At 41.2% G+C, this 22,681-nt stretch overlaps 1 protein-coding gene across 2 annotated transcripts in view; it reads left to right on the plus strand.

The window, feature by feature from the left end:
* Positions 1-848: 848 nt before the first annotated feature.
* The window catches only part of TMTC2 (transmembrane O-mannosyltransferase targeting cadherins 2), a 244,734-nt gene continuing 222,901 nt past the window's right edge, over positions 849-22,681 (plus strand). Inside the window, exon 1 of one of the 2 annotated variants that reach the window (XR_007629963.1) lies at positions 849-1,205. Coding sequence is in view for 1 of the 2 variants with exons in the window: in XM_050324145.1 (XP_050180102.1) it covers positions 1,123-1,205 (83 nt within the window). In the remaining variant the exon portion in view is untranslated. The remainder of the gene's footprint in view (positions 1,206-22,681) is intronic. The other variant, XM_050324145.1, reaches the window with a different exon arrangement.

Below are 22,681 nucleotides of genomic sequence, written 5' to 3' on the forward strand. Positions count from 1 at the left end.
TATGCCCACCTCACCTCGTTCAGGCAGCACCCTGATGTGGGGCTGTCCTGAAGGAGCCCTAGCTTCCAGCGCTCCTTTGTCTTGGGGTGCCTTTGTTTCCAGCTCCCTCTGCCAAGTATCAGTGGTTTTCCTTTGGTTTTGCTTAACTGGAAGTTCAGCCAAGGGCTCCCCATGGATGTTCACACCAGTAGAGAGGGAAATACCAGGCTGTGGATAAGTTGGGAGCGTGAAGTCCCCTGCTCTGGCATCCCATCCACAGTGGTAAGGGCCCACTCTTTCCTATTAATCTGCTCTATTTTGAGGCTAAGGAAAAAGAAGAAAAAGGGGGAATAGGGGAACAGGAAAACAAGGAAAAGAAAGACAGGAAAAGGAAGAAAAGGGGAACAGAGGAAAAGGGAAAAGAAAGTAAGAAGAAAGAAAAATGACACGAAAGAGAAAGCAACCGGAAAGAGAGAAAAATGACTGAAAGAAGACAGGGAAAAAAAAAAAGTCAAAAAACAGAGAAAGGAAACCGTTGACAGGAGAAAGGGGGAAAGAAAACAGTCCCTCGAAGAAGGCAGTGCTCGGCGATTACCGGAGGCAGCGGGTCACGCCCAGACCCGCGCCCGGCCCCGCCCGCCCCGCTGGACCCACCGTGTGCGCCGCGGGCCCAGCTCGGCACGACCCGGGCGCGGGGGCCGCGGGGGCCGCGGGGCGGGGCGCGGAGGGGCGGGCACGGGGCGGGTCCGCACGCAGGCGCGGTGGGAGCCCGGGGCGCCCCACGCGGGCGCTCCCAGAGCCTCGGCGGCGGCTCCCGGCTCGGCAGCGAGAGGGGCGCGGGCCGGAGCTGGAGCAGGAGCCGCGGCAGCGCCGAGTCGCCGCGGGAAGAGGGTGGGACCTGGAGACGCGCCCCGCTCCGCTCAGGCCAGCCGCGCTCTCCCCTCCGCTCGCCCCGCTGCCATGGGGTAGGGGCGGCGGAGCGGGGGGACGCCGTCAGGCTGCGGCGGCCGGCGGAGCGCAGAGCAGCGCCCCGCGGTGCCGGGGGGCGCGGGGGCGGCGCGGCGGAGCTGGCGCGGGAGGCTGGACAGGGCAGGGGGCTGCCTCGGTGCGAGAGCGGCGGCGGCGGCGGCGGCAGGCGGAGAGATGATCGCGGAGTTGTTGAGCAGCGCCCTGGGGCTCGCCCTGTACCTCAACACCCTGAGCGCCGACTTCTGCTACGATGACAGGTAGGGCGGGGAGCGGCGGGGCTGGGTGGGTGGGCGGGGCTGCCCACCTGTCGGGAGCGGGGATTTGGCCGCCCCGCCTCGGGGTGCCCGGGGTGACGCCGGAGGGTCCCCGTGGCTCCTGGGCTCTGGGTGGCCGCGGCGGCATCCGCCGCTCACGGTGCTTCGACAGCTTTGACTCTGTCTTCTCCAACCCCAAGCAGCGGGAAGGGACCCTCCGCTCTAACTTGGCATGTCCCAGGCTGATCCCTGATGCGCGGTGCCAGCGGGGCGCCTGGCCACCTCCCGTCCCGTCGTAGCGCTCCCCCGGGACCGAGACCCGCTCTGGAAGCCACCCCCGCTGCCCGGCTGCTCCCGGGAGCGCAGCACCACCGGCGGGACCGGCGCGGGGCTGGCTGGGGCTGGGCTCCCCACCTGCTCCTCTCCTGGCCGTACCTGCCCACCAGAGCTGCGGGAAGGCGCTGTTCGCAGTCAGGGGAAATACCGCTTTGTGCCTTTTCCGGTGACTTAATCTGATAGCATTTAAAACAGATGCATAATTATAATGTATTAGGGAGAACAGCACGCCTGGCTAAACTTATTAACTGTCCTGGGGTGATTCATGCTCCATTGGAATTAAACCAACCAAAAAGTGAGCAGGGATTGACTTTGACAGCTTTTCATCAGCCTCTCTCCTCTGTGGCCCCGGGTGCGGGCGGTCGGGGGCTCGGCGCGGCTCGCCCTGCCCCGTCCCGTCCCGGCAGCGCGGCTGGAGTCCTCCGGGAACCGGGAGCTGGCCACCGGTAAGGGTGTCTGTGTGTGCAAGGGAGTGACTGAGTGCCCCTGGGTGGGGTGTGTGAAGCGGAGGGTCCCTGCGGCGCGGTGCAGGTTCCCGATGCCTTCGAACTCCGAGCAGCTGTTGGGCAGGGTCGATGCCTTGATGTGAGAGGAGGGACGCGAGGAAGCACAGTGAGGTGGGATTAGGGATGTGCCTGAGCAGGAAGGTGTTGGTCGGATGAGCTGAACTTCCCGGCGCGCTGATGGGATGCAAAAGGGTCAGATGTGTCTTTAATTAGGCATTTGCCTTGGGAAACAAGTTGCATGTCCTGGAGTAGATTAGTTACTAAAGTTGGAATTTTCCTCCCTTAAGCGGTATTACAGTGCACCTGCCGTGTTTAAGGATCTGTCACCGCTTCCGGAATACTCCCCCCTGTTTTCAAGGCTTGCTACTATTAAATCTATTGTACTGGAAGCAAATGCCAAGTGTTAGTCCTGGTCTAGGTCTCTGGCTGGAAACAGAGTTGGCTGCAGAATGTGGCAATTCAGGCTTCAGCCCTTCAGGTCATTTACGTACACTTGAAGCCTTGTGAGCAATTAAGTGGTTTTAGGTTTCTGTGAGTCTTCCAATTCCCTACAATGATTTTTCTTAAACGTATTTTAAAGTTTTGAGACTTCATTCACAAACAATAAAAGAAAAAATTAGCTGTTACTCTGTAATGCGAGGTCTGAGTTGGATAAATAGAAAGTAGTGAATACTTTGACACATCGATACTATTTTAAACCCCTTGTTATAGTTAAGAACTTTAGGAGTTGTGGAATATTTACAAAACCCTATATAGCATATGTTGCAATGTTTGGGCAAAACTGGGTTGTTTAAGGACATGCTTAATAAGCCTGTCCTGTAGGCCGGTTCAAATTGGTTAGGCAGGGAAGGCAATTCGAAGAACAACCTGGTGCTATTGATGTGGAGATCAAGGTTACTCTTGATCTTTCCTGAGTGTGCAGTTAGAAAAAAGCAGCATTTGGGTGTAATCTCGGAAAGGGTGGAAAAGGTAATCTCCCATTGTCTTTGCTAGTACTAATCCCAGGTTATTTAGATGTTCTAAAATACTGTTTTGTTTGTGTTTACCTGCTAGCTAAATAAAGTACTGTCATTGTAGCTGAGATTTAGGCATTTACTAGAGTGCTCTGAAAGCCATTTAATGGCATTTCTGTATGTGAGGGTCATCTAATTAGGATGTTTTTCAGTTGCAGCACTGGACTGGACGAGGCAGAAATGGCTGTTGAGGCAGAAATGGCTGTTTCGTGCTAGTAATTGTTGAACTAGAAAGGTTTATCTATTCAAAGAGGCAGGCTCTCAGACCCGAAGTATTCTTTTAACTGTAATCACAGGATCTTGCTGCCCTGCAGGAGCCCGCTTGAAATGTAACACTAGAAGAGGAGGTTGGTGCTGGAGCTGCAGGACACAGCCCTCCATGAGGGAGATGGATCATGCTGCTAATTTTAAGTGAATAAAGATTGTGCATTTAAGATGGGAACCTATGATGTCTTATTTCAGGAGGGCAGCATGTTGCTATGGCTTTTTCTGCTTCCTTTGCCATCATATTGAAATTACATCAGACTGTTCTCTTTTTAATATAGTGATCAAACTTACTACATAAAGGCTGTCTGTAATTGGTTTCTGTATTTTTTTACGTAGGTTGGGCAAGATTAAGTGGCATCATAAAACTTCTTATAGCAAAATCAATTTCCCAGTGGTAAAACTTAATATTTTAGCAGCAGCACGGCACCAAAGCAAAGACTGTATAGACAGTGATATAACAAACTTGCTTGTAGTGTGGGCTTTATGACTCTGTATCAAAGGATTCAATATTTTATTTCCCACCCTTCACCCTATTAAACTGAAATTGAATGAATTTAAAGCCTGAGGAAGTTGAGTGACCAAATGTAGATGTTCTTACTTTTGGTCATTAGTGTGCCTAACTTGTTGTTTCTTTCAGACTAAACAGATATATGGCACATACATGATCAGTACAAACATGTGATATTTTTGATCAATTGACTTATTGATTACTTTGAGTGCAAGTGACAGTCTTTAAACTCGAGAACCAGTGTAAAGAAGCACTGCTTTTTTTTTTTCCCCCCTCGTCCATGTAGGTGTAGACCTAGAAAACACAAGCTTTTGCCATCCTCGTCCCTGCTTCTGTAATTCTCATAGACAGCTGTGATATTTCCTAGTTACATGTGAACTATGACCCCCCCTTGTTCAACTAGGAGCAAATAGATGTATTTTTCCTTATTTTTCCTTATTTGTTTTATTTGAAGCTGAATGCAGCATGCAGTAACCCAAAACAGAGATAATGAGGGAAGGAGGGGGGAATATTTAGATGTTGATCTAATGCCACAGTAGCTCATGTTGCTTTATAATAAAGGTTTGTTTATTGCTGAGCAAAATCATCTTGGAAATGGTAATGGGGTAGGGAGAAATGCAGTTGCCATTCCTGCAGATGCATTGAAGATCTTGCTTGTTGCACTGTGTTAAATCCAGCTTTTTGGCAGATTTAGGGGGCTAATCTCTGCACATGTAGTTTGTGTTTCATGCTAATATCTACCAGTATTACAGGAGGGAAACCCGTTGCTGCAATTAGGCTTACAAATCTGCATTATTATTTTTTGCTGCCATTTAAGCCTCCTCTGCCCCCCTCCCCATCCCAATAAGCAATTTGATCTGCAGGTGCCTTACATTGAAACTGTAGTCCTTCATATGACCTATGCTAACTAAGACAGGTCACTGCCACGTTATAGCTGAAGTGTGGAAGATTTAGTGTTCTGCGTATCTGAGGTCATGCATTGTTAAAGTGAACATGTCAGAAGCAACTCATCCATTGAGGTGTTCCTTTCTTCTCCTAAATGTCAGAAGAAAGGCATATTTTAAGAAGAGTAAGAACCTTTAACCTCAAGTGATGTATTTTCTCAGGGACCCATGAACAAAACCTGTGCTCTGGAAAACGTGTACAGATGTGTCCGTGTCCATGTCAGGACTCTTCCATGAGATTTGGTAGTGCAGACCAACTTTCTCTAGCTTGTACCACATTTTATTTAGCTGGCCTGAATGAGGCAGCCTTGCTGATGGTAGAAAATATCCATCAGCCTTGTTTCAAAGTTGCTGGGCAATATTCCAAACTGCGTTGAAGAAATCACGATAAATGTTTTCACCCTGTGGTGTCAGACTTGCAAAATTTAAAAACAGGCCGAGCCCATACACATTTGACAGTACCTCTGTTGGGTCTGTCACATGAGATTTAATCTAGCAAGTGACCCAAATACACGCACTAGAAGAACAAGTGTAAGTACACTGGGGAAAATTGCTCGCCATCTGTCTCCTTGTTGTGTGTGTATATTTGATTATTAATTTACATCTCTGATTTTTATGGGCCCTTTTTGTCATCTACTCTCAATTTTTCAGCTCCAAGTGCACGTCTCCAGTAGCTTTTAGTAGCTCCAGTTTGCAGGTGGCTGAAATCTGAATTCCAACAGTGAGGTAGGTGTGGGAAGACAGGGACTTTTGTGTGTTCTCTGTAGTGTTTTCCCTTTGTCCCCTCTATTCAATCTTCTGCATGCTAATTTCAAACCACCATAATTTGTATATGAAACAGTGGCTTTAACATATTCATGAAGGAAAAAGGTAACCCGGAGAAGAAGCCTAAGTAACTTAGGCTGTGTAATTTTCAGGTGATGTAGTTGAGTATTAACCAAGTGAACCAGTAAGTAATGGGATGAACCTGGCACAATAATAATCTATTAATATGATACCAATTTCATTTATAAATGCTGAATGTAACCTAAAAGTATGTTTAGATTTTGATTTTGAAAGGGTTTGTGCATAAAAAGTTGTGTTAAATGAAACACTTTGATCAAAATATGAAAAATGTAAAATCTTCCTTTTATCAAAATTTTTTAAAAATTTTTTTTAAAAAATATTTTTTTTTTTTTAATTTGAGATGCTCTTGTATAGACATTTTTGGAAGCAAAAAAAGAAATTATGCCCCTACAGGCTTTATTTTTAAGATTCTTGTTGCATATGTAACACTAACATAAAGCATGTCACTTCTAGTAGCTGGTTCAGAGAACAAATTCATGACTGTTAGCAGACGGAGAGTCTCTCTGAGTCACTGATGGGATGTGCCTCATCTGCAGGAAGTTCTTCCAGCACACAATGGAGCTACAAATTGAAATGATCAGCTTTCTCCAGCATCTCCCATATGTATTCCAGCTGCACTTCTGAATCCTTAAAGTTTGCCAGAGTGAAAGTCACTGAAAAGGCTCCGAAGTATCTCATCTCAATTTGTTAACCATCTGATAGCTGCAAGAGTGATGAATTAGAGCTCCTTTGCTTCCCTCATCTGGAAATTTGCCCTTCCCTTATTGTTGGCTGCTAGGACTTTTTAAAATTTTTTCTCTGAAGTTGACTGAATCAGACTTTACTCTTTGTTTATGGAATTTCTTTAGCTAAAATATTTGATGCTGAAGCTGTAGATGCAAACCTGCTGCCAATCTGGGGTGAAAGTTATATCTATCTATCTATCTTTATATATATATGTCTTGAAATATACAGTTGGAAAAACAGAGTAAATCAGAAGACAGAGTTGCTTATTGTTATTGTTACTTACATAAAAGTGAATCTGTTCTTTGTGCCTGTTTTAGGTTAGATTTTTAAAATTTTTATTTCTAAATATTTTACAGGCTTTACTCAGCTTTTTGGTTAACTGTCTTTTTTTTGGAAAAGAAACCTTTTTAAACTGTCCATTTCCCTCAATGTTCTTTTAACCCTAAGTTTTGTTGAAATGATTGTTTCTTTTATTTGGAGATCTGAACCTTATGCTGAAAGTTCTTTGTTCTTTGGCCCTTGGAATTTTAAATAAATTTGAGAATTTCTCTTGACTGTGGAAGCCTGTGCCTTTGAGCTTGGCAACCTTTGAACTCCCTCTTGCTTTCCTGCTTGGGGTGACTGATCGTATAAACTGTCCTTATTTAGAGTGGGAGCTTGCTCTGTGGGCAGGTTTTTTAAGTAAGGATAGCAGTAGAATTTCACATCTACTAGATCAGGTTCTTAGGTCGCATGCTTACTGTCTCAGGATAGTCCTCCAGACTTGAAATATTTGTGTTATTATTTGCACAGGCAGTCCCTCCTCAGTTAGAGGGTGCAGTTTCTTTCCCAGTTTCACCCTCTGCAGAGCTCCATACTAAACCATTTTTCCCCAAAGGCCAGCCTGTTGTTAAATGAAACTTCAAGAGTCAGAAAAAGGTGTTTTTTGGAATGGCATCCTAAATATTACTTAGCATGTCAACACTGCTGCTCAGTTTGTTACTTCAAGACAGTTGAAATATTTTGCAGACCTGTGAATAGCTTATAACAGACATCTCCAAAGGCAGTGACATGCACTTGGCTCTGTCTTCAGAGGATGCTTCAGGCTAGCACAGGGTTGCTGCTGTTTGTGTATGACAGCTTGTTGTGAAACAAAGAAACAAGCTGGATCACTGGGGCAGCAGCCAAGGATCAAGTAATCTATCAATCTCTGTTTCACTTCAAGGAAAAAGAAAATCGGTAAATCAGACTGTTGAAGCTGATGAAATTTTGTCACACAGCCTCTGTAACTGGGGATGGCTTGTTGATGATGCTTTACCACACTGGCCTTTCCTGGCCTTGTTAAGCCTTGAGAGAGAGAAAAAGTAAAAGTGACTTCCTTGAATACTAATCCTTGTGTTCCCTAGGACATTGTGAATTACTCTGTTAGCCTTCGTTGTCCTAGTGGCTTCATGAGGAGATTTTTCCAGAATAGTGGGAGGTTTCAGTTGGAGGGATATAATACTCATTTACTGTCTTCATGCCCCTTATTTTCTTCATCTCTTCATCTTTTTAATTGCTCTTTGTTTTAAAATTATTGTGCTTTTATCTTAAGATGTTTTGTCTTTTATATCTTTTTTTGTCCAGTGGTTTATTCAAATGGCCCACATTCGTTCTTCAAAAACTGTTAAGAATCAGTGTAACCTCTAAAAACATAGTGCATATATACACTGTCATTATATTAAATAGCAGTATTTTGTTGTATACGTAAAATTTGAGACCACATCTTTTTTGGCATCTGTCTTCCAGCAGAGAGCTGGACAGGCTTCTCATTAGTCTGCCACAAAGGCTCCTTAATTTATTTGCAGGGGTCACTGAGTGCCTGAGATCATTTCCTTCTTGCCAGGATTTAAGCACATTGGCCTCAGGAGCGTTCTCAGTCCCAGCTGGCCCAGAAAGCCAGAGACTGACAGGTAATTGAACTAGGATTTTCCACATGATGGTACAAACCATTACTTCTAGATGACTGGACTGGTCTGTGGCATCCCCTGTTATTCACCAACCTGTCAGTAGACCTAAAAAACCCTGCCCTGACCTCTGACCTTGTGGTTGAGGGGAGGACATGTTTTTCTGAATTTAGCATCCTGTTTCCAGGGTGGGTGTTTCTGCACTTAGCATTACTCTAGGCTATTTTTCTAATGAGAGGATTGTATAATTTCAACTGCTGCGTGTTTTAGTCAGCTAGTCCAGTACGAGTTCAGAAGAACAATGCAGTACGTGGTAGCAGAACTACAGTAATTGGTAGCATCTCTGCCAGTGCCTGCATGCTATTTCCATGGAGCATGGTAATTTGCGTACTTAAAAAAAATACTTGAACTCTTGAAACAGGGTCACGATTCAGTGACCAAAATGGTCATGGAAACACACCTACTCAGCAGCAGCCTAAACCCTTCTTAGATCTCTGTCCTGTCCTTAATTCCTACCTCTGTGGCTTTTTACATATAGCAGTTAGTAACTGGTGCTGGGCCCAGGAACCAGACTCCAGACTTCCCCATCATCACTGTCAAATGACCTACCCCCAGTGCTTAGGTGGGAAGTCAGTCTTTGAACGCTCTCAAATACCTAAATAAAATAGAAACACAAGTGTTTATCTGCAGTCCCGACTTAGAAATAGCATTTCATTTATGTACACAACGTTTCCAATTGCAACTTCGGTTTTTAACTGCTTTTCTAAGAATTTTCTCTCTCTCTGATACAGAGGAATGTAGCTCGGAGTTGCATGGCTTTGTCAGTCAGGTACTTTTCTTTAGGAGGTGGTGCCTGGCTAAGTGTGTAGACTTCCAGCATTGTGATGCATCAGGAGTGCCTTATTCAGCATCCAGCCTCCAGTTTCTATGCCGGAATATTTCTCAGTTGATGCTGTTTAAAATAGTTGTTAATGTTTTCTCAGCAACTATTGAAGCTGGTAATGGTTATTTACTTTGGTACTAAAAGACCCATCATGGAGTTCCAGTGTATGAATAAAGCACTGAAAAATACTATTCATTGAAATAGTCTCTTTAAGTTGATGTTTGCAGTGGTTTTAAGGTGACATAATTACTTAATGGGGTGAAAAAGGAGAATGCTGAGGCACTGGATGTTGTCCATTATAAAGGTATTTAAGAATTAACACTGGTATCAGGAAAATAAAACATGTCTGTAGACAGGGGTCAGCCAAGCCCTTTATTGTTAAAACCAAGCCCAGAAATCCACCCAACTAGCATCAAACTGTTTGGTTTTATCAAAGAGCTCCTTGATATGTCTTCATCCAGATTCCAAAACGAGATAAAGGGCTCCAGGGGAAGACAGGCATGAGTGTAAAAGCAGATTGATGTGCTGAAGTTGCCTCTGTAAGGTAGGCAGAGGAGGTTTACCCTGTTGTAATTTAAATTCTAAATATTCGGCGTGTGACTGATTTTGGAACCACGTGTCTTATGGTAAATCTGGCGCCTGCATTTTACCCCAGGATATATCCCTGAGGCACGTTGTAGCACACCCAGAGTTCAAGCTGCTGTGAGGGTGTGAGTTGTCAACTGAAGTTCTTTACTATATTAATGCCTATATACTTGACAGTCTTTTACTAGTCACTTTGGATTGAAAGATACAATTTGTTGGGTTATAAAGTAATAGGTGAACATCTTGGAGGCAACATGGGGAGAACTGGAATTCCTAATCCAGAATAATTTGATTTTTTTTGCAAATGACTAATTTGTTTCTGATTTTTCATATGAAACCTTGAAGTGAGAATTCATTCCAAAAGTCTACTTCTGGAACTTTAACTTTGGTTTCTCCAAGTCTTTTGTGTGTTTGTATTTTGACTTCATTGTTTTCAGAGTCTGTTTTCAATGGTGGCCTTTGAGAAGACAATGGGAGGATCTTGTTGCCCAATGTGTAAAGCAGCACATTAAATTATACACTTAAAAATCTCCTTTTTTAAACTGCACAATGCCTGTGCCTTTATAGGCTGTTCAGTAGTTTCTCTTTTGTAAACTGATCCTCTTGGTGCTTTTTGCCTTTATGTGATATTGTAGCACTTTGGAAATATTGGAATCTCCTTGTTTTCATTTTACAGCCTGTCAACTTTCCTGGGTTGGAATCAGTTATGTTTGGCTGGCTACTTTGTTTGAGGGGACTTGTACTTACTGGGATACTTTGAGAAGGGGATTAGGTCCAGTTGGAAATTCAGATGAGATGCCTGCAGTCACCTCTGGCCTTTAGAGTAGCTTTCCTAACCCAAAATAACACTATGAATTTCTGTTACTGAAGTGCAAGGAGCCCACACTTTGAGTGTGACTCTGTGGTGGAACTTGTAGCTGTTGTTCTGTAGATTTTGAACCTTCTGCTATGTACTCTTTTTTCATGCTTCAGATGCTTTTTTAAAATAGATTTTTTTCTTTTCAAATAAAAATATATTATAAGGAATGCTATGCTGTGTTTTATCCTCTCATTTTCAACACTTATGTGAAGATGAAGGTGCTGTCATGCCTTCTGTTGTATTTGATACTTTATTTATCTGATACTACTGCTTAGTGTAGCAATAGGGTTGATTTTTAAAATTATTTTAATAAGAAGATAAATTAGGCTCGGAAGTGAGGTAGGATCTTAAGAAACCTTATTTTGTGTGTTATACATCAACAGCCTAGATACCATCATCATCACGGCTAGTCTTTGTGAACGAAGATTTGGGAAGGGCTCTACCCATTCTTGCTACTAGCGCGCTGATGGCTAAAAAGGCCAGTGTGAGATAGAGAAGTCCGGTTGCAGAAGGCACAGCGGAAAGTCTCTCCTTAGGCGGTATCGGCAAGACACGGTTCTTTCTACGTTGTCTTTTCTCCTCAAGAATGATTCTGTGTGTGTTCTCAAAAGAAGCAGCAGCGTTATAGATAGTGTGTCTCCATGTCTCCCGATTGCAGGCCAAAGTAGACCAATGATGATGATCAATATGGCCAAGGCCATATTAATACCTAAAGATACCACTAAAATGAGAAGAATATTTTATGTCTCTGATTAAACCTCTCTGTATTGGCCCATCTGATCTTGTTTGTGCCAGAATTTAATCAGTGAGTCTTGGGCAACTTGAAATAATATGTGAAGATTGGTTTGGAAGTTTGGTTTGAGAGTCTCTAGCAAGGTTGCTCTCATTATGCCATTCTTTCTTTGGCTTTCCATGCCTCTTCCCACCTCTCATGCCAATAAGAAATACTCTGTAGTTCCTGGGAAGATACTTCTAGGTATGGTATGCATCTATCTATGTATTTCCTTGCTGCAAAATGTTGAATTACAACACGAATTTTCTTGTAATAAATTCCGTGAATTTTTGGTGTATGTGTTTCATTTTCTTCAAACAGTTTCAGTGTACTTGAGGAAGGTTTTAAAGGTTGTTTTGTTTGTGAGGTTTTTTTTAGGAAGAAAAGAAGATTGGTCTGGCAGAAGTAATATTAGTTGCAGAAGAAAGGTTTCCTTTTTTAACTAATTATTTGTAATTAAACTTCAGATCTTTTACATTTTTATAATTAAAGCAGAAGAAAACTTAGGCTTTTAAAATCACTTTGATCTGAATTAAGGTTCCAGTGCCAAAAAAATAATTTAAATGCTGCATCGCTGTATAAATAAAGCCTGCTGAAATAAAAAGTACTAAGAGAATGATGAAAAAACTAAATCAACTAAAATGGCATTTTTGTGTCTAGCAGCTTTCATTTTGTAGCACAAACAGTTCTTTATAGCTTCTTTGTAATACCAGTATACTTGAATAAATTTTCTATTTGTGTGAAAAGATGTAGTTTATGTTCTATTCCATTTCACAGTACTTTAGTCATCTCTTGCATGTAAATCACTTGACTTATTAGAAATATTAGTATTTCTCTTTAATAGACATCATGCTTGTGGAGAGTTGTCCAAATGCACTTTTATTGAGAAGACTTAAGGATGGGGAAAGGCCACAACGAAAATGGTTCCTCATGTTGTTGACCTCATGCTGAAATCAAGCTGGATCACCCCAGAGTTCCATCTGCACTGCTGTTTGCTGCCAGTCATGTTCGTGCTCTACCTGGGCTCTGAAATGGGTGTTGAAAGCAGCTTTGCACCAGCGTTGCGTAGCTTCAACTCCTGTTATGGTGATGTGGCTTATGGAGTATTGCTGGCAGGTAAAGCCCAAGATAGATGCCCTCTCCACCTAAATGGGCCTGTGGCTATTTGGATGTGCCCCTAGCGACTGTGCAAGTTACTATATATCTCTTACTACTTCTGCTTCTCTCCCCCTGTTCCTGCTCATGATGTGATTGCAAACTCTTGGCAGCTGTAGCCGCATCTTTTGTAGGTCTGTGACTGGGTGGTTCAGTGTGGCTGGAGCCCACTAAGGGCAGCTGACAGTGGGCGTCTGGCTATTTTAAATTGATGACTTAGTCTTAAAAAAAGGAAGTTATTTTATATACCTTCCCCTTTCCATAGAATTGTGAGGTGTCTAAATGCTGTGTAGCCAGAGCAGGTTGGCCATGGTTTCTTTGGAGTGTGTTTTGCTGTACTTGCTTTATTAAAAGACCATAGAGGTTGTGGAGGGTCTCCTTCTCTGGAGATAATTCAAAACCCACCTGGACACAATCTTGTGCATTCTACTCCAGGTGAACCTGCTTTATTTGGAGAGTGTGGAGTGGGTATATGCCAGACTAGATGATCTCCAGAGGTCCCTCCCAACACTAGTGATTCTGTGAAAGTCACACTAAATCTACTTTGTTTGATGTTGAATGAGTAGGTTTGTATGCTTTCAGAGCAGAACCCTCACTTACCCTGATGGGCTTGGGTAGGTGGAGCTTCACGTCTGACTGATAACAGGGTTAAAAGCAAAGGGAAGGATTGGGTGTCCAGGGAGCAAGGAAGCTAGTTGGTCCTTGGGAATTTAGAGCCTGCTTCTAGTACATGACAAAAGAAAATAATGTAAGGATATTAATGAAAAAGTTGTTGTTTGTAAGTTAACAAAACTGTTCTGCTAAGCTACAGAAAACCTGTGAAAGAATTTGCAGGAAACTCTTCTCCTCTAGGGGACAGTCAGCTCACTTTTCTATTTTTTTCCTCAGTGTTCCACTTTGAATCAATGTGAGCAATCGTGTCTGAGAACAATTAAAGGCCACCTTGTTTAGGGGCTGGTGAGGTGAGGAAAGAATCCCACAAAAAAGAAAGGCCTTAAGGAATATTGACTTTCACTATTTGTGTGCCACATATCTAGTTTGCTAGCTGGCAGTACTAATAATTAATATTTGGTATTTTCCTCTTGAAAAATGATGAAAATGCTGACTGTATAGGAACACCTGTAGCATTTTGTCCATATATAACTAAGATATGTGCTCAACCTACTGTGATTTTGAACTGTTGACTTGATGTGTATGGAAATAAACTAGTTTTGCAGGAAAAAAGGTTTGCTGCTCTCTATGCAGCTCTAGATCTTAGTGCTGCTTGGGGATAGTGTTGGAGAAGAAGTCTTGTGTAAGCAGGAAAATTGGATAATACAGGTCTGCAGGTACCATGGTGATGAGTATCATATACATATCTTGAAAAGCTCTGATGTAGCTTGAAGCAAGACACCACCCTGTTAGGCACAGTTTCCAAAAACCGCATGCTGTGCATGATATTTAAATCTACCAACTTGGCTCTGTGCTTGGCTTGTTCTGAACATCTTGCAGACTGAACTTTGCAGATTTAGTAAGGAGTTTCTTACTACTGAATCCTAGTGTTAGGGTACTGTTTTCTGAGTAAATAAAGTTAGTCTAAAGCATGTAAATAAAGACACAGGTAAATGTAAGTATGGAAAAGATTACAGGATTCCAGAATAAAGAGTATTTTATTAATACCTATGCCTCAGTCTTTCTGTAAATATTTAAGGAAAAATTAAATGACACGGTTTAGAATTTTCAGTAATGGGTGTGATTAAAATGATTTATCAAAATTTTATTTCCTTCTGGTCTAGTATAATTGAAACAATTCTGTTTAAAATATAATTTGTACGGGATCTTACTGTGGGCAGGGATGTAGGCACATCTGTTCATTGTGTAGCACAGTGGGTGCGATGGCCGAAGGCTTTTGCTTGAGCAAGGGCACTGAGAGCACTTTATTTTGCATACTTTCACGATAAGAAATTGTGGGGAAACATCTGCGTGCAGAGTATGAAAATGTACATTATGCTTTGTATGCTGCTGTATGTGGCTGAGAGGATATTAGTGGAGAGTATTTGTTTTCTATCCTCATTTTTCTTGGACTGAAATTCTATATAAAATACATGAGGTAGTAGACCACAGTCCTGTTAAGGAAGAGCAGATACTATGATAGTTCTTAGCATGGACCTGAAATTGTACCACTCAGTCCTTGCCAAGAGTAAGTGAGCACACTTGTAGAATAAGCTGCTCAAGGAAGACTGCTTATCATGCTGTATTTTGTAGTGTAAAATGAAAAAGAACCCTTTCATGACAGGATAGTTGCATATAATATGCATATTTGATTGCACATATGATAATAGACATATATATATATACTTGAATGCTGTCTTATGTCTGTACCAGCAGTGCTGGTCATGGATAAAGTGCAGGAATACACCCTGAAATCAGTGACTTTTCCAACAGAGTGATTAAATTAGTATCAAATTATGCCCTTGGGAATTTATGAGCTTATAAATATAGTAAGCAGTATGGTAGTCAGAAGAAGCAATTTTTTTTTCTGTGTTCAGAGAGTCCCTATTTCATTAGTCATTGTTCTGAATTCCAGCAGGAACTTCTAAGTTTTTACTTTCTACAGCAAAGGATCCCTTCTGACTTTGCAATTTTTGGGTTTCCTTTTTGTTTTTTGCTGAAGGTCAGATGTTAGATAATTGGGTTGCCTTACACTGTCCGTGTTAAATAAAACTAAATGAGAAAGCAAATGCAGAGATTATATTTCAATTATTGTTTCAGGAACTGACTAAACCTTGATTTAATTGAATTAAATTTAGGTTGGGTGAATATTGGTGGTGTTGTAATTAAAGAAAGACAACTGCAGCTTACTAATATGTTTTTCTTGTACCTGCCTGAAATTTATTCTTATTTGAAGTACAGATGGTCAAGTGAACTCTCCAGCTAAGCAAGGTCAGTGTTTGTGCCTAGATGATTATGCATTAACTATTTGTGCTTACTGGAATGGAAAAAAATGAGCAGATTGGAGAGAATGAATAGCCTCCTTACTAATATCCAAAAAGGAGGAAAAATATAACTTAATTATCAGCTTTAGTGATGATCTTTTTATTTTATCCTAGCTTTGTTAAAGACAAAAGCAAATTATTTTGTGGGACCGATGTGCTAGTAAGAGATAAAATGGCAGTGGTATGCCTTGGCTTTGCTGTTGGGACTTCAGTTTTACAAAGACTTGGACATGTGTTCAGCTTTTCAGATGTAAATAGTCCCATTAGATAAAATCTGGGTCCAACTGGAATCAATGGTAAAACCTGTAGCAATTTAAATAAGCCCGGAGTTTCATGAATGAGTTCAGTGAGTCTACTATGTATACATAAAGTTAAACACATGACTAAGTGTTTGCAGGATAGAGGGCCTGCAAGGGTATGAGAATGAGACCCTTACAATGCAGTTTGAAATCAGACCTGTCTTGCTACTGAATGATGGAGAGCCACAGTGAGGAAGTAGGTAAACATTTTGTGCATAAACAAACACAGTATATAAAGCATCATAAATAACTACAATTCATAAGGCTTGGTTGGTCCTGAATAATGAAAGCAGTGAAAATGTTTATGGGATGTGCTTCTTCTTGTAATATATTTTTGTTTTTATTTTTTTTTTGGCACAAATACATATAAGTATCATTATTATGTTTCATTATTCAGAAGAACTTAGTAGCTTGAGACTTTCTTTTGGAAGAGGAGAGGTAAAACAGAAATTACAGAGCAGCTCCCCTGCCTCCTCCTCAGCCTACTACTCAATCACAGGAGTCATGCAGTATTTGATAATTATGTCAACTGTTTTAATTGTCATGTATATTAACTACTTAATTTCACCTCACGCTTGATAAAAGAAATGCAGTAGGTATTACCATAACTGTGATGGTTCTCACCATCTGAGGCTCTCCCCTCCAGATGTTTCACCAGTTTGCAAATTTGATTTGGAGCCGCATGTGCAGCAAGACAACTGTTATATACACTAACAGATCTCTGTCTCTCCTTGTGCAGAGCATCTTTGCAGAGCCTATTTTTATGTTTCTTGGTGAGAAATATTATGTGAATGGCTGTCCCCTTATGATCCTGTGAGATTTAGATAAGTGCAATTTTCCAGGTTTTTGAGGGAGTCATAATTTACATTTCATAACACACACAACAAGCAATTAGCATGAAGTCTTATGGCAGCCTGACAGTCCTTTATACCTGTGGAAACAGTTACCCAATAGTGCACTTGCAGATAATGTTATCAGGTGCCCTTTGTGTGTGCTCACTTGTTTTACCTGGAGCATACTAAAAAAGATGCAGCCTAATTCTCGTTTAAAGTCAACCTGTTCTATTGTACAATGAACTTGCACAAAGAGAGAAATGTTGAGATCTTAAGAAAATAATAGTTACTATTCATTGTTTTAAATTATCTCATTTGGACATGTTCAGGCTATTTTTTGTTATGTCCATGGCTTTAAATGCCAGTGATGGGAGGAATTTGACCCCCTGGGTGGGATTAGATTCAAGCTGCAAAGTTTCTGTCTTTGCTCTCTCTCCTTACCGGAGCGTATAGGACCTTGTCTCTTCTCCACAATGGAGACAAATACTGCCTGTATGTTTGGAGAATGGAGAAAAATGTAGCAGCTGCATTATCCTGCTGATTGTACAGTCCAGTTGTTGTTGGGGAATAGACAGTGAAGGCTTGGTATAGAGGGCAGGAAGAAAAAGAAGTAAAGCAGAAAGGCAGTAAGAGATTTGACATTGATACAAAGCTCTTGAGCTGTTGTTTGCATTGATGTCTGGGGCAAATACTACTTCAGTTTTTACTCAGTGTTTTTTGGGTTTTGTCTAAGGATTTTCTGATTTGGTCTGATAAGATGCTAATGCAATTTCATTCACTTCAGTTATTTATTCAGTTATTACTCCCACTGGGTAGGGAGTGATACCTTAGGTTGCTTTCAGGAGCACTGGAAAAGAGATTTTCTACCCCAAGGAGCTTTGGATGAAAAACTATGAGAAAAGCCATGCATGGAAAAGAAGCAGTATATGCATAGAGGTTGTGTGTTGTAGAACCAAGTGGTTTTTACAGGTACAAGAGCCACGTAAACATTGCGGTGACAGTGAGGGAAGGTGTGGAGGAAGGAGAAGGTGAGGCAGATGACATAATAAGAGGTGTGAAATGATACAGACCTTGGTGGCTCTCAGGTATGTGGGATGCAGAAGATCCAAGACCAGTATGCAAGCTGTGAGTAAATCGCTCTCAGAGAATGAATCCTGCTACTGCATTTGCTGAGAGACATTATCCATAGGCTTTGGCAGCCTCAGCTGTTTCTGTTGTAGTGAGCCAGGCTGGGTCAAACTGCTTAAGCCTATTTACCTGACTGAACAAAACTCTGAGATAAATCACACCATCAGCATGGCCTGAATGGGTAACTGCTAGTAGAGTAAGATAGGGTAAGCAATCGGTGCTGATAATCTGGTCAGAGGGTAGCAGTGAAGCCTGTCCAGAGAGGCTTCTGTGAATTTCACTCCTGCCTTTCATGAGTTTTCTACTTGCTCTTCTAACCTGTTCTCTCTCTGTCTCCCTGGGTGGTTTTCTCCTCTCATGTTTCCTCCAATGGAAAGCTAATAAGACATATACAGAAAACAGATGCCTGAATTGAAGAAGGAGAATGAGCCGTGACTTAGTTAATAGATTTAGGCCCATTCAAGGAGAAGGACACAATGTGGCCTAAAAAAGAGGTAAATTGTTTGGGAAAAGAAAATGGTTAAAACAGTGTGACTGAAGATAGGGGCTTAGCTGATGCTGTGCAAAAACTAGATTGCTACAGAAGCTACGGTTTTGTGGCTGCCTTGTTTGGCTATTCCTCACACTAATTCCTAGTTTGGGACAGACAGTGATGATGCAGAGCGCTGCTGCCTGGAGCTGGTCCCTGCCAAGGCTGCTGTGTGGCTAATGAAGCACGAGGCTTTAACCTAGTCTTGGCAACAGTGGTTTGGATGGAAGGCCAAGCTGAACTATCATCAGAGACAATACTATTTTTAGGGCTGTATGTATGAAGAAATAGTTAATATAAAGCTATGGAAACTCTTGGAAAGTGGTGCTGTACCTTATGCTTTGAATACTTTACACTGAAGCAGTTTTCAAATTTCTCTCAACATGAGAACTGACTGTGAGTTTCAAACATTACATTGCACAGCATGTGGCATTCATTTATGACCCCATTATTAGATTAAATGTTATGAATTAAACAAGTATTCTTTTCCCTGTGTTTGCTTAAGTTATTGTTATCAAAGACACACATCTTTAATTCCAAGTAGTTAAGACTTTTCTCTTTCTTTTTGGACTCGCTCTTCTTTCCTACCATGTCTTGCCTTCAAGGATAAAGGAAAACTTAATTTTTACATTAAAGTAGAAATTATTTATAAAGACACATTATACTCCCAGGCCTCCAACACTTGTGGTCTGAAATTGGAAATGTGGCCATGACTAATGTATTCAGAAACCAGCTCAGGGTGGAGTTTTACTGAAGTCTTTGGTGGATGCTCTCAAGAAAGATGCGTGAAGCTTTAAAAATTTTCATGTAGTTCCTTCCATATTGCCTGACTTTTGATGCTGGCATGAGCTTGGTAGAAATGCATTATATAATTAGACTTATCAATTTATCATGGAAAACAGGATAACAATGGTTTTCCCCATCCCCACTTGCTTTTATCTCCCTCTCTCATCCTAAAACAGGAAGAAAATACTCTGAGATTTTCATATTATCATTTATATATATATATGTGTGTGTGTGTCTACACATGTATACACACTGTTTTCTTAGATGTGAAGGGTGCTTTAGAAGTGCTGGTGGCTATGGTCTGTGTTCTTCTTCAGCTGATACAGCATTTCTTATAATATGTCTGTATTCCTTGCATGGTGGGATTGCCTTAGTGCTTAGTGGTAGGTAGATAATGACAATATTCAGAAGGCAATGACCTATTACATGTAAAAAAAAATAATAATAAAAATATATATGTATAGTGAGCATTCAGGAATGCTAATATTTTTCATAATATGATTTTATCAATTCTTTTGATTAACTATTTTAAGTACACATAGCAATAAGATTCTGTTTTCAAGATGATATAATTGAGGTTTTGGAGACCCTGTAAATATAAGGGACAACTGAGAGGACTAAAAGTAGGAAATTATCCAGGGTGACATATGAACAGCTCATATTCTTGTGTTGCTCCAAGGTCTTTATATAGTCAGAGTCTGAGCTGAAACAGCATTGTGTTTGTGCTTCAGTGTTAATCTGAGTTATCTTTCTGGCATATGTAGCTCTGTCTTTAGGGTAGATGTAGCCAGAAAACTGAGAGAAGACCAGGACCAGACTTAGTCAATAAATGACTTATCTGCAATATAGCTGGTTCAAAAGTATAAAATATAGTTGCTAATTTCTTGTCATAACATGAGTTCTGAAACAGTTCTGATCTTTCTAGAGTCAAGTCCTCGCTATTTTGAAAGACTATAGAAGTAGAAGCTGTCCCAGTGCTAAAGTGCTTGTTGTTCAGGCTCCTATTCTGGAAGAAACCACCTCAAACCAACATACTTTATATCTACTCCTGCCCATTTATTATTTAACTTTGTAGGACTGCTTGTATAAACCTAAACATTGGTATGACTGCCTTGTTTTTTTTAAGAATGTAAAAATCCCAGAGATTTTGCTCGTGTTTTATTTCTGATTACTTCATGCTGTGGCTATTGATGAGGTAATGGAAATCTGTATCTGGAGCATTGGTGTGGGGAAAGCAAATTATATGCAATGTTTTTCATCAACTGTAATTAAAGGATTCACTATTACAATCAAAATTAATTGTGTTTAATAAAGGATTGCTGTACTATTGTAATGTATCCAAATCACACTCTCATAACTTTCCCTTCATGTTTCAGAAAGCTTTTGGGAAATTCTATTTTGCTCATTTATTGTAACTATTTCTAGGAGCAAAGGGCATTCAGTACTTCCTGAAGGTAGTTTTATTTCTTAAATCACTGAATCAAAATGCAGTGGTTAATGTTAATAAATACTTACTTTGGTTTTAAGCTTGGAATCGTCAACAGTGCCACAAGCTAATCTGTGGATTTGCCTTAGGTAATGTTGTGAGCCTTCAGAGTGTTGTATTTGAAGTTGGGCTCATCCGTTGATTTACTGAAAAAAATTTGCATCTTTAACAAAGACCTGCCATAGATTTATCTAGCTAAATAATTTTATGCATATTTTTCAGTAGTATTTTATAAAGTTTTTTCCCTTTTAGTTGTTTAAACATTATTTTCTTCTCTGTGCTGGGTTTGTTTGTTTGTTTTCTCTTTTTTATCTTTAGGAAAACTGTTAATTCAAAGCCTATCAGAAAAAAGTGTTGGGAACAAAAGCAATTTCCTATCATCATGGACCATGAACTATGAAAGTGATGCAAGCTCAACTAGTCTTCTCACAAGTCAATATTAAATTTGTTCTGTCTCTTATTTTTTGTTGCTGTCTGCTTTGTCTGTATCCACTTATTCTTTCCTACCTCACCCTTATATCGCACCTCCTGTGGGCTAAGGACAAACCTGCTCAGAGCTTGTACAGTGTCTTGTCTTGTGAGGAAGTGTCTTCAGTGGTGGGTTGGATTCTTCAAATGTCATTACTCTGTTCTCTGAGCCTGATATTTTGTTGATTCTTATAATTCATATAATCTGCTGCTTCTTGCTTTTGCAAGTACTTGGTGAGGACAAGTCTCAGGATTTAAATTGCTGAATACTGGTAATGGTGTCTCTTCTACATTACGTGAAGTTCTTGAACACTAAGAGATCATACGATAGAACAATAATAGGAAACAATAGTGCTTATGTAGAATATGTTCTATTCATCAGTTTTGCTTGTGAGGTGCAGTACACCCTTCATGACACCTTTGCCAGAAGGGCAAATCTGTGAGAGTCTTCTCCTTGTCAGGGGTCAGGGCCCCCTTTAGATCTGAAGCATCGGCAGTCCTGAGAATGTGCTGGTTTCCAAGAGTGTTTGCTGCAGAACGGGTGTGTCAGCCTTGCTGAAAGCCCTTGGCTTTTCCTCCCCTGCCTGCTTTGCTCAGATAATCCTGCAGCAGCTGTCAGAGTTTCTTTTTGATTCCTCTGGCTTCAGCAAAGCTGCAGGGACACTAGAAACCTGGCCCTGACCCCTGCTGAGCTAGTAGAGATAAGAGCAACATCATCCTCAATGAACCTGTGTACCATTGCCCTATTTCAGCTAAGTGAAAGGTCGAAATCAAATCCCTGATTTATTTCCAGGGATGAGTGACAGGCACTCCTCCTGCCATCACTGGTTCCCCAGTGATGCCAGCTGCATGTCCCCTGTCCCTAGTACCCCTGTTGGGGGGATGAGTGTGGAGTAGTGGTGTGCTATCAGCAGTTCTGTGTGAATGCATCCCTGTTTGCAAGAGCTAGAAGGCAAAAATGGGTGTTTGTAGATCAGATTATGCTCAAATTTGATTGGAACCTGCTGTCTGTGGTGGTGTGATCTACGGTAAAAAGTGTTGTCAGTGAATGTCTGTGGGGGTGCTGAGGTCTAGGCAGCAAGGAGATCATTAATACAGAGCTGCCAAGTTGGTCTTGTGTTATTTGGTACTTTGTGAGACTCAGTGGAACACACATACCTTATTTTAGATGATGTCTCACTGTCCCTGAAAACATGTCTCTTGAAAGTTTTCCTCTTCTTATTTTTAGCTTCAGCATGCATTTGTGAGCTATCTGTGCTCAAGAAGGATGCTCTGTAGTTGATGCAGTTCTTTTCCTACAAAGCATCCCCACTGGAAATGGCTTAATGTATAATCTGCGGTGTGAGGAGGCTGGCAGTGAGAAGTGTAGGAGTAGGTGATTAAATCATTCCATAAATACTGAGAGACAGCTTGAAACAACATATACTGCTCAGATAACTACCTTCACTTTATGTGTGTTATCTATTGCAATAATTTGTTTTCCTAAAGGTAAAACTTAATGTTCTGATTTTAGATTAATCTGGGTTAACTTCTATTAGCACAGTCTACTTTCTCTTTTTGTTTTGACATCGTATTCAACTCTGCTAGATAGATCCAATAGTTTTAGCATTTGAACCTGGTATGTGAGACCTTTACAAGTATATAGGTGTT

Source organism: Myiozetetes cayanensis, unplaced genomic scaffold (assembly GCF_022539395.1).
Source record: "Myiozetetes cayanensis isolate MyiCay16 unplaced genomic scaffold, myiCay2020 scf3, whole genome shotgun sequence".
NCBI classification, from domain to species: domain Eukaryota; kingdom Metazoa; phylum Chordata; class Aves; order Passeriformes; family Tyrannidae; genus Myiozetetes; species Myiozetetes cayanensis.